Source organism: Bombina bombina, chromosome 2, assembly GCF_027579735.1.
Source record: "Bombina bombina isolate aBomBom1 chromosome 2, aBomBom1.pri, whole genome shotgun sequence".
Classification (NCBI taxonomy): Eukaryota; Metazoa; Chordata; class Amphibia; order Anura; family Bombinatoridae; genus Bombina; species Bombina bombina.
In genome coordinates, this window is record NC_069500.1 from 351,589,862 (window position 1) to 351,602,757 (window position 12,896).

Here is a 12,896-nt window from a genome sequence, read left to right on the forward strand (position 1 = left end):
GAGGTCATGTATAGAAGTGAGTTTGTTGCAAACAGAGCGATAGTTCCAAAGTGCACAAGTGAAAGGGGAAGTGGCTTTTGATGCAACAGTCATCTTAGCTGGACAACCACTTCTAGGGAGAGTGGTCACAGTACTAAATCGTCTCCATTTAAAGACAATTTCTCTAACAGTGGACAGATAAATATCTAGGCTCCTTGAGATTAATTTTTAACCATTTCCAGCTTTATGCAACGCAACAATTCTTGCTCTTCTGAGAGCTCTTTTTTTGCAAGGCATGGTTCACATCAACAGATGCATTTTGTGAATAGCAAACTCAAAATGTGCTTTTTATAAGTCAAAGTAGCTCTAACCCACACCTCCAAAATGAATAGCAAATGCAAAATGTTTGAGTGCTTTCTATAGGTTAAAGTGGCTTTAACCCACACCCCCAATCTCGTTTCATTAATTAGACACCAGGTTTGCCAATTTCCATATCTAATTAGCTTTTGTTGAAGTCATTAGCCTAGGGTTTCACATACTTGTTTCTAACCTATACTGTAAATATTTGAATGATATTCAATATGTACAAGAACAATACAATAATTTGTGTTGTTATAACATATTGTGTTTGTTGATTAATGTAACTTAAATGAACATCAAACCAGACTTAAAGACAAATTTATACATAAATGCAGTCATTTCTAAAGGGTTCACATACTTTATCTTGCTTCTGTATAGCCTAAACCACCCTGCAATAAGTTAAACAGTTTTTTTCTGTTTCCCATTGTAAAATGTGGTAAGCATACAACACACAGCAATCTGTGCTTGCCTGTCTCTTCCTTCTCACTCCATGTGAAGTCTGTGCAGTAAAACGGGAGTGGCTTGAATAACCGTGTGTGTTCCCTTTTTGCTGGCCGGCTTTTTGACTGTGAAAGTTCTTGGCCATAAATGTGGGTAATTGCCCGGCCGTCCCCAATGCTTACTGTCATATTTATTAATATATAATTAAACATTTGCTTTCTATTCAACTTGAGCTTGTCCCAGAATGTATATAAAATTATATATAATACATGGATGCATTTTTTGTAGACAGAAATGCTGGTAAGCTTGTCAATTGTAATAGAAGCTAACTATAAAAAGCACACTACAAAGCGAAGATAATATACTAGGGCGTTATTTATGTTTCTTCCCTATTTATAATTTTGACCTAGGAAGGAATGCTGAATAGATTCTAAACTGTTCTAACTTTAGATACCAAAATACACAGTTCACATATTGTCAGTACTTCCATGATGGATGTATTTTTATAATGGAAAATGTGAATACACTGAAGAGATTATATCAGTGTCATCTTTAAAACATGATGGAATGCTCTTTGTAATGGATTTTCTAATCATATTCAAAAGATCTGGAATACACAGGTGCATAAGCATAAAGAGAAAAATTTTCTGACATATGTCACAGAGAGGAAGGTTTTCCAGTCAGAAAAGTCAGTTTCTAAACACATACATATTCATTTACACAAAAAGATCCCAATTTTATTTACAGTATCCAAAATATAGTATAAATAGTTTGTGTGTTTCCAATAGGTCACAACCCCTGATGCACCTGTGTGTGACATATTTAATATGGAATGACACAATTAAAAATAAAGGGTACAGGTGAGAGTGTTTTCATGTTAAAGGGACATTCTGATGCAAAAATTACACACTTTCATTAGTTAGATCATTGATTGTTTGTATTACTGATCCTAGATAGGTGTTTAACCCCCACTAATAGATTAAACACATAGGTAAAGTCCTGATTGACTCACAGGCCACATCGGCTTGGCAGCTGCAATGTTTCAGACTTCTGAGTGGTACTTTACCTATGTATTTAACTCTCTTGTGGGAGATAAACACATAGCTAGGATCAGCAAGGCAAAAATGACACACTCAAATGAATGTGTTAATTTTGCCTCTGAATGTTCCTTCAAATGCAGCATCATTTCATACATTTTTTGTGGCTGTACCAGAATCTGTTTAGTAATATCTGTCTGAATAACAGAAGTTAGTACACTTGCCCCATAGCTTTCATAAATTAGCATATGTAATATCAGAAATACAAAACAAATGGATGTACCTGACAGATTTCTTTCTTTCCTGTGGATCTGGAGAAGCGTACACTTTCATTTCATCTGCTACTTGCTGAATTTGCATTTCCACAATCTAAAGAAGAATAAGGAACACTCAGTTCTAAGTGTCAGTCTTTATCTATACTCCGGTACCCACGCAACAACTTACCTTTTTCTGCAAGTTCACATAATGATACTGACTTTCTGCCTGACTGCATTCGTCCTGAAGCACTTTCACATCCTACAGTTTAAAGAGGTAACGAATATTGTGTAAATAATGAAATACCATATTTTACAGTATATAAAAAAAAAAAGCATAACTCAATTTTTCAGGCATCATGCATTTGAAATACAAGACAAATTATAGTATAAAAAAATAATAAGAATAATAAAAAGAGTCTTGTGCATCAAAAATACTGTAATTCCTGAAGACAAGTTAAAGGGATATGACACCCAAAACTTTTCTTTCATGATTCAGATAGAGGATACAATTTTAAACAACATTCTGATTTACTTTTATTATCTAATTTGTTTCATTCTCTTGCTATCATTTGTTGAAGGAGCAACAGTGCACTACTGGTTTTTAGCTGAACACATGGGTGAGCCAATGACAATCAGTAAATATATCCAGCCACCAATCAGCAGCTAGAACCTAGGTTCTTTGCTGCTCCTGAGCTTGCCTAGATAAACCTTTCAGCAAAGGATAACAAGAGAAGGAAACAAATTAAACAATAGAAGTAAATTAGAAAGTTGTATAAAATTAGGGGCACAGGGAGGTAATGTTATTTTACTGCCATCCTAGTTCAGGCCAGCACAGCGGGGAACGGGGAGTGCTGGTTGGAGGAGCAGGGTGCTTCAGATTTTGGTGTCCTGAGGCACCTGGGCTGTAAATCAGGCCCTGGACAATATATATATATATATATATATATATTTAAAAATAATAATAATAATAATATATATATAATTTTTTTTTTATTTCTGGGATCAACAATCTCCAATACTCTACAGCCACTATTAAATGGATATTTGAACCTTACAGGACTATAGAAAAATACAGAGAGTTGTCACATTTCTTCTTTATTCCTCAGTTCATAATAAAACAATCTTCAGACTAGAAGAGATCATCAGACCTAAACTACTACTCCTGATAGACAACAAAGCAGAGAGACTGGATAGTTGTTGAGCTTGTGGAGGGATATGAGTAAATATATTGCAGAAAAAAAATCAAATCTGCTTCTAAATCATGAAGTAACGACAAAGACAGGTATTAGTCTAGTATAATGGCTTGTCCCTTCTGCAGAAGGTAATAATCTTTTAAAATTCTTCTGGGGGTTTCCTGTCCTGCATATGTTTCTCCCTCCCTGAACACATCACGTAATGCATAGCATGGCCTATATGGAGACAGAATGGAGAAAGAGAAAACTGACCCATATAAATAGTTCCAAAAGTTAAAAAGAGACACAGGAGGCACTGAATATGAGTCAAGTGTGCCTTCAGTAGTCAATACTTTAAGTGTTAAAAAACATTTATCTGTAACAATAAATATTAAGTTTATAGAAAATAGTGAAAGAATGTAGGCAGGACTTAGTGATCAATAGCTCTAGTAGAATGCACACTCATGTTGAAGGCATGTTTTCTTCCTCCGTTCACATGCCATAAGAATTGCCAAGCAAAATCCAACAAACTAAAAATGCCTTTGGAGTTTCTTAATTCCTGACAAGTATAGCCCTGATGCAAACCTTTAGAAAAAAAAAAGAACAGTAAATTAATTAAATGTCAGTTAAGTAAATCGAGCAACAAGCTTTGAAACATGTATAGCTATGATATATTGTGCTCCGTAACTTTGAGAAAATCAAAGGGAGACAGTTATTTACAATACTTGATATATTTTGCATCCCCCTCTTGTTAAACCTAGAATATTTACATGATGATTAGAAATATTACCTGTTATGAGGTGGAAGAGGTGGCGGTACTCTGTACCGGTGAGTACCCCCATAAAAAATGCCCTGGCTTTACTCCTAAAAGACAGATTATGCATAGGTTCAAAATGATGATGCAACAAAACCTGGGACCAAAATCACATCCTAGATAGAAATATGATGACCGAAAACAAGACAAATCTATTTCAATGCCTAAGAGTTCCAGGAAGGAGAATAATTTTCCACTGGGAAAAAAACTGAAAGAGAGATCTGAACTTTTAGTGAACTAATGCAAAAACCTTTAGCAACGATACAGCAGAAGCTTTCTGACCTTGCTTAGGAGCAAAAAGTGAACAAACTAAAAGTTTGTCTAAGATTCTTAGTAACATCAACATAAAACTTCAAAGCTCTAACCACATCCATATTGTGAAGAAGCCTCTCTGAAGAATTCTTAGGACTAGGACACAAAGAAGGGACAACAATTTATATGATTAAATAGACCGAAGACACAACCTTGGGAAGAAAATAAAATTTAATTCTTACACTGCTTTATCCTGATGAAAAATTACATAAGGAGGATCACAAGAAAGAGCAGAGAGTTCAGAAACTCTCCTAGCAGAGAAAGGTAGCCAAAAGAAACAAAACCTTCCAGGAATGAAACAATATCCACCATGTGCATAGGCTTAAATGAAGGAGCATGCAAAACCCTCAGAACCAGATTTAAGTTTCAAGGTGGAGAAATTGGTTTAATAACAGGCTTAATATGAACCAAAGCCTAAACAAAACCATGAATATCGGAAAGATTAGCAACTTTTTTGTGAAACAAAACAGAAAGAGCAGAAATCTGACCTGTCAAATAACTAGCGGATAAACCTTTATCCAAACCATCTTGCAAAAACTGCATAATTCTAGGAATTTTGAAAGAATGCAAGGAAAAAAACATGATCAAGACAACAAGAAATAAGTTTTACAAACTTTATAATACATTTTCCTGGTATCTGGCTCCTTTCAGTAAGGGCCAAGCTTGAAGAGTTTTGAAAATTGCACAAAGTCCTAAGATGTTTATAAGCAACCTTGCCCCCCAAGGAGCCCAAACTCCCTGCACTGTCAGAGACCACAAAATAGCTCCCCATCCTAAAGACTTGCATCTGTAGTGATCACAGACCAAAAAACATAAGCTAAAGAAGCCAAACAGAAACTGTCTTGTTTTGAAGTCTAGAAAAATCCTCTGAGACCACAGAGTATGATCCCTGCGCCACTGTCGAAGCATACAAAGCTGAAGTGGTCTTATATGAAAAAGAACAAATGGATGCTGTAATTGTAAAATGTAAAACATCCATGCAAAGAGCAACAGTGAGAAGATTTTGACAGGCAGAAACCAAATTCAATCTTCTTTGATCTGTTAGAGAAAATCTCATGTAGACTAAATTTATCTGGAACCCCAGAAAATTAACATTTGTCTGAAGAACTAAAGAACAATTTAGCAAATTGATCCTCCAACCATGTTGATAAAGAAACTACAACAGTGTGTTGGTGTGATGTTCTGCTAAATGTCAAGATGGAGCTAGAACCAAGAAATAAATGAGAGACAAAATAGCCCCCAGAACCAGACCAAAAAGTAGAGCAACAAACAAAGAGCTATCTAGAAAAGCAAACCTCAGAAACTTAAAGTTATCCTTGTGAATTGGAATATGGAGGTAAGCATCCTTTAAATCTATTATAATAAACTGCCATTGCTGAATAAAAGGCAGAATAGATTGAATAGTATATTTTGAAAGATGAAACTCTGATAAACTCAGAGCCTTTAGATTCAAAATTGGTCTGAAAGTTCCCTCCTTCTTGGAATAAAAACTCTGTCCCTGTTCCAGCAGAGGAACAGGAACTATCACACCAATGGATTCCAGATCCAGGACTGATTGAAGAAAATCCTGAGCATTTAGGAATTCTTCATTTGACAAAAGAAACCTTCCTGTGGGTCTTGCCCTAAAACCTGATAACCTTAGGAAATTATATTCAAGAATCTGAAACATTCTGAAACTTTGCCTCCTGAAAGAGACTTAACCTGTCCCCTAGCAGAGAATCTGGATTGGCTGCACCTTCATACAGACTTGGGAGCAGGAATAGACTTATTGGCCTGTTTAGGCCTGTTCCAATTAGAGCTAGGTTTCCAACTTGAGGAACCTTTCTTAGCTGTGGAGAAATCAGACTTTTGCTCCTTATTCTGAGGAAAGGACCGAAAACTATTAGAAGCCTTAAATTAACCCTTAGAATTCTTGTCTCTGGGAAGAAAAGCTTTCTTACCACCAGTAGTGGTGGAAATAATAGAATGTAGATCCACCCCAAACAATATCTCTACCTGAAAAACAAAATTTATGCTTACCTGATAAATTTCATTCCGGGCATGGAGAGTCCACGAATTCCAATTACTAGTGGGATAATTAACTCCTGGCCAGCAGGAGGAGGCAAAGAGCACCCCAGCAGAGCTGTTAAGTGTCAGTACCCTTACCCATAATCCCCAGTCATTCGGCAGAAGGAAAATGGAAAAGAAGATAATACAAAAGGTATAGAGGTGCCTGAGATTTACAAAAATCAAAAACAAAAAACAGCCGTCTTAAAAGCAATAAGGGCGGGTCGTGGACTCTCCATGCCCGGAAAGAAATACATTTATCAGGTAACCATAAATTTTCCTTTCTTTCCTAAGGCATGGTGAGTCCACAAATTCCAATTACTAGTGGGAACCAATACCCAGGCTAGAGGACACGTAATGAAAGGGAGGGAGAACAAGACAGGCAGACCTAAACCGAAGGCACCACCGCTTGAAGAACCTTTCTCCCAAAAGAAGCCTCCGCCGATGCAAAAGTATCGAATTTGGAAAAAGTGTGCAAAGAAGACCATTTTTAAAAGTCCATGAAGAAGCAACAGCCCTAGTGGAATGAGCCATAATTCTCTCAGGAGGTTGTTGTCCAGCTGTCTCATAAGCTAACCAGATAACACTTCTGAACAAGAGAGAAAGAGTAGTAGAAATAGCCTTCTGGCCCTTACCCTTTTCAGTGAAAACAACGAACAGGGCAGAAGACTGCCGAAAATCTTTAGTTGCTTGTAGATAGAATTTGAGAGCATGCAAAACATCCAGATTGTGTAAGAGACATTCCTTCTGAGAAGGATTCAGACAAAAAATAGAAACAACAAATTTCTTGATTGATGCTGTGAACCAATACCACCTTGGGAAGAAATCCCAATTTAGTATGAAGGACCGCCTTATCTGCATGAAAGATAAGATAAGGAGAATCATATTGCAGAACTGAAAGTTTGGAAACTCTGCAAGCAGAAGAAATAGCAAGTAGAAACAACACTTTCCACAGTAACAACTTAATATCAACCGAATACATAGGCTCAAACGGAGCCTGCTGCAAAACTTTAAGAACAAGGTTAAGACTCCAAAGATGAGCAACAAGTTTAAACACAGGCCTGATCCTGACCAAAGCCTGAACAAAGGATTGAACGTCTGGTAAATCTGCCAGACATTTATGCAAAAGAATAGACAGTGCAGAAATCTGACCCTTCAGAGTACTGACTAACAAACCTTTCTCCAGTCCCTTCTAAAGAAAGGACAAGATGCGAGGAACCCTCACACGACTCCAAGAGAAATTCTATGATTCACACCAATATAGGTATTTACGCCATACCTTATGGTAAATTTTATGAATAACTGGCTTACGAGCCTGAAGCATAGTATCAATGACTTTCTCAGAAAACCCACGCCTAGCTAAGACTAGGCGTTCTAGATTCTTTGAAGCTGACTGCTTGGAGATTGATTTGGATGGAGGAAGGGACCTTGAAGTAGAAGGTCCCTCCTCAGAGGCAACCTCCAAGGGGGAAGAAAGGACATCTTCACCAGATCTGCGAACCAGATCCTGTGGGGCCAGGCCGGAGATATGAGAATCCCAACGCCCTCTCCTGCTTGATATGAGCAATGACTCGAGGAAGGAGGGCAAACGGGGGGGGGAACAGGTACTCCAGACTAAAGTTCCAAGGCACGGCCAAAGCATCTATCAGAACGCGTTCAGACAAGACGCCATCAGATCCAATTTATCATAGTAAAAATCTCTGGGTGAAGAGCCCACTCCCCGGGATGAAAAGACTGCCGGCACAGTTGTCCACTCCTAGGATGTGAATGGCGGAAAAGGAGGTAATGATGAGACTCTGCCCACTGGAGAATGCGAGTCACCTCCATCATTGCTAAGGAGCTCAGAGTGCCTCCCTGGTGATTGATGTAAGCCACCAAGGTGATATTGTCCGAATGAAATCTGATAAACTGGACTAAAGCTAGTTGAGGCTAGGTTATCAAGGCATTGTAAATTGCTCTCAACTCTAGAATGTTTATGGGAAACAAAGACAACTCCTGAGTCCAAAGACCCTGAGCCTTCAGAGAAACCCAAACAGCACCCCAGCCTAAAAGACTGGTGTCCATGGTCACAATCACCAATGATGGTCTCAGGAAGCATGTACCCTGAGACAGATGATCCTGCGAAATCCACCAATCTACAGAGTCTCTTGATAGGGGGTCCAAAACTATCCTCTCAGATATGACCGAGTGGTCTCCGTTCCATTGTCTGAGCATGCATAGTTGTAGTGGTCTCAGATGAAACCGAGCAAATGGAATGATGCCCATTGAAGCTACCATCAGACCGATTACTTCCATACACTGAGCCACAGATGGACGGGTGGAGGACTGAAGTGCAAGGCAAGATGCCAGAATCTTGGATTTCCTGACCTCCGTCAGAAAAATCTTCATGGAAATAGAATCTATAATCGTTCCTAAGAAACACACCCTGGTGTCTGGTACTAGGGAACTCTAATCCAGATTCACTTTCCACCCGTGGGAACGAACAATAGATAACAACATCTCTGTATGAGATTTTGCTAACTGAAAAGATGATGCTTGAACCAAGATGTCGTCCAGGTAAGGCGCCACCATTGTTCCTTAAGATCTGACCACTGCCAGAAGGGCCCCAGGCACCTTTGTAAAGATGAGGAGCCATGGCAAGGTCAAAAGAGCCACAAACTGTAAATGCTTGTCCAGAAATGCAAACTGAAGGAATTGGTGATGTTCCCTGTGAAGGGGAATATGTAAATACGCATCTTTCAGATCTATGGTGGTCATGAACTGACCTTCCTGTACCAAAGGTACTTTTTTGGGAACCACAAACAGATTTGAATAGAATCCTTGACCCCGTTCCTCTATAGGAACTGGAACAATCACTCCTAGGGAACATAGGTCCTTTACGCAGCTTAAGAAGGCCTCTCTTTTTATCTGGTTTACAGATAACCTTGACAGGAGAAATCTGCCCCTGGGGAGACAAGAATTGAATCCTATTTTGTATCCCTGAGAAACAATCTCCACAGCCCAAGAATCTTGGACATCGCGGATCCATGCCCGTCAAAAAAAGAAATAGCCTGCCCTCTACCTGATCCAAAACATGCCGCTTTGGAATCAACAGAAGGTTTTTTGGTTTGCTTTCCAAGGTTAACCAGACCTCCAAGGAACGAAAATTAAAATTCTGGGGACCCTTATGTCTATTCTTCTTGTCTTGCGGTAGGAAAGATCCCTTTCCACCCATAATCTCGGAAATTATCTCATCCAGACCAGGACCAAACAAAGTCTTACCCTTATAAGGTAAAGACAGTTGTTTGGACTTAGAAGTCACATCTGCCAACCAAGATTTTAAACTACAGAGCCCTGCGAGCTAGAACAGCAAGGCTAGAAATCTTGGCTCCCAGTCTAAGCATTTGCATGTTTGCATCACAAATGAAAGTATTGGTCAACTTCAGAGCCTTGATCCTATCTTGGATCTCATCTATAGTAGTCTCCTCAGATATCAGGTCAGACAAGGCATCGCACCAATAAGATGCCGCCCCCGCGGCCGTAGCAATACTTGCACCAGGTTGCCACTGCAATCCCTGAAAAATTTACATCTTTTTCAAGTAAGCTTCCAGCTTCTTATTTATCCATAGGATCCTTGAAGAAACAACTATCCTCATTGGGAAAAGTAGTTATTTTGGCTAAAGTAGAAATAGCTCCTTCTATTTTGGGTACTGTGCGCCATGAAGAGAGTGAATGTAGATCCTGCGCAGAAGACAGATGGGGGGAGGGGATTGGGAATACCTCTAGCTCTCCTCAACGGATACCCTAGTGTACCCGATGTAAACAGAAAACGATAGGGGGTGGAGGTGAGCGCCAAAGTAGGCTGAGGAAGGGAAAGGGGGACAACTGTAGCCCACAATGTGGGTCCTCCTACTAGTAGTTATTGAGTGAATGTACAAAAGATATATGCTAAAATGGGTATACAAGTTAAAAATGTATATCAATATTTATTCCACACAATCGGTTAAAAATATCAGTGATCTTCTAAAACATACAGTCAAAAAGATATATTACACATTCATAAATAATCATGGATCCATGTTACAATAACGAAATGTAGAAAATGACATAAAATCTGAAAAAATAATAAAAATAAAAATATAAGTAAAAATGACCTGGTGCACCTAAAAACGTCTGACAATGAATGACCTGATAGGCCAAGTGTCTTAGTATGGGTGGTACTCTATGGTACAATCCGGATATTGATGAGTGTTCTTATGATTGTATTTATCCAAACAGATAATGGTGTGAAAAAAAGGAAAAGTGTCTATATTATATATCCGATTCAGAAAAATTCCAAAATAGTGTGTATCCTGTGATCCCAAATGTGAAGAAAATATAAGTAACTTTGCAAAAAATGTGGAAATCCTCAAATGGGTGAAACAAAAAGAAATTAGTCTTTCAAAAGTTAATCAATAAGTGTCCAAAATGATAAAGTGGATTCTGTGCAGTGAAGTTGTCTCCCAGTAGGATACAATAAAACAAAATAAAACTGTGCAAAAACCTGCAAAGAAAACAAACAATACTATAATATATATAAACTGTTCAGTGGATATATCAGTATTATGCTTACTCAAATCAGTCGACGCGTTTCGGCCATATCCTCCTGGCCTTTATCAAGACTAACATTGTGAGTAAGCTAAGGCAATTTATAAGAGCTGTAATTGATGTTTGGGCGCCAAAACCTAATAGGCCACGCCCCTTCCTGTTAAGTGCATTATGGGTATGGGCAAAATGTTTCGATTTAAATCGTGCTATTAAGAAAAATTTTTATTTTAACTACTTGCTGTTACTGTTTTCTCAGGGTCAATTCTGTCTGGGCTATTGCTTTTACATATAAGCCCTTGGTTAGCATCTTTAAGGTTGATTAGATTGATATCGACCTACACTTCCGGTTTCGTTAATGTTTACTGTGTTGACTTCCGGTTTCCCTTCTGTATACTAATTATGGCTTATGTCCTATGAGTGAATTTTAGTGTCTTGCTTGAAATGGGACTCTCTATTTGTTTATTAAACATGATCCCCTTTTGTTTATTTATAGATAAATTAGAAGCTTCCGATTTATGTTTCTGTTATCTCTATATGTTAGTATCATAGGTGCAACTTTCACTTCCGGTATCGCTGTTTTATAGCACTTCCGGTTTATCTTTCACTTCCGGTATCGCTGTTTTATAGCACTTCCGGTTTGTGTTGTTTTGTATTTTCGCTGCTTATGAGTGTTGATCATTCTAACCTTAAACCATGACACATTGTGTAATGTCAAGTTTCCACTCTAACTCTGCTTTGGCTAGTTAATGGGTATAGTGCATATAGCGTCCTTTCTTATTGCTCTTTGCACCAATTTTACACTTCCGGTATCGTTGTCTAATACTTCCGGTTCCGGTGTTTATTGACGTAAAGTCATAGGGACCAGATTTAGCAATCTCAGCTGCCTTTAGATAATATCTGAATATAGTGGGTAACATGTTGGGTACATAAGTCAATAGTTTACCAGGATCGTGTGTACATCTCACTGTAATTAATGTGTTACAAGTGAATAATTAATGTACTTATATCAAATCTTGATATATCTCGTATAATCTAATACAGACACATACTGATATGTTGAACAGTTCGAAAATATAATCCATTAAAAACAGTCTATAAAAAATACAATCTGATAAAAATACAATCTGATAAAAATCTGATAAAAATGCAATCTTATTAAAAACTTATTAAAAATTACGATCCGTTAAAAGTAAAAACCAATATGTGGTGTATAAAACAGCATCTAATCAAAATCAAACTGATGGTTATACTAGTGAAGTCCAAACTTGCCATATATATATAATGTTGGCTGAATTGTAATGGGTGCCTCCTAAAATCAAAGTGCCAGTTAGTGCAAATAGTAGCTCATAGCTCATGTCGAAACATGGTGTTAGATCATGATCAGACAGTTTCAGTCCCAATAGGATTGTGGACAAATACTTTAAAATAACTAATAACCCCAGATTCAATTAAAATCCTTTAAAATTTTTATCTCTATAGCCGTAAATTTCTATATTACAAAAATCTCTATATTTAAAAACACTGTGTTTAAAAACACTGTCTTTAAAAACATTGTATATAGAAAGTCTAAAAAGCAAATTGGGCCATAAAATCTAGATCGGGCTATTTATATGAGATGCTCCAAAAATGGGTGAAGGCTGAGAAGACAGTGGAGGCCTCTTATCTGATGTGCACATAAATGAGTTATCCAGATCTACAGTCTTACAGAGGAGAGTCTATGCTTACAGTGAGCCTACACTTATTGAATGGAGGTGATATGCGATTAGATGGAGAATAGGGGAGTGGGTGTCTCTACTACTAGAGGGGGTAACCACGAACATAAATTACTTTTACATGAGTCCAAATGGATATTTACCCTGAATAGCTTGTATCCAAAGGGCCTAAACAATAAAGAAGATCTCTCACACCTATT

At 37.9% G+C, this 12,896-nt stretch overlaps 1 protein-coding gene across 1 annotated transcript in view; it reads right to left on the reverse strand.

Moving 5' to 3' along the window:
• Positions 1-12,896, reverse strand: part of IFT81 (intraflagellar transport 81) — a 302,650-nt gene that overhangs the window by 90,047 nt on the left and 199,707 nt on the right. Inside the window, exons 10-11 of the mRNA XM_053701734.1 lie at positions 2,262-2,333; positions 2,101-2,186 (exon numbers count right to left, since the gene is read on the reverse strand). Of these exons, the coding sequence (XP_053557709.1) occupies positions 2,101-2,186; positions 2,262-2,333 (158 nt within the window). The remainder of the gene's footprint in view (positions 1-2,100; positions 2,187-2,261; positions 2,334-12,896) is intronic.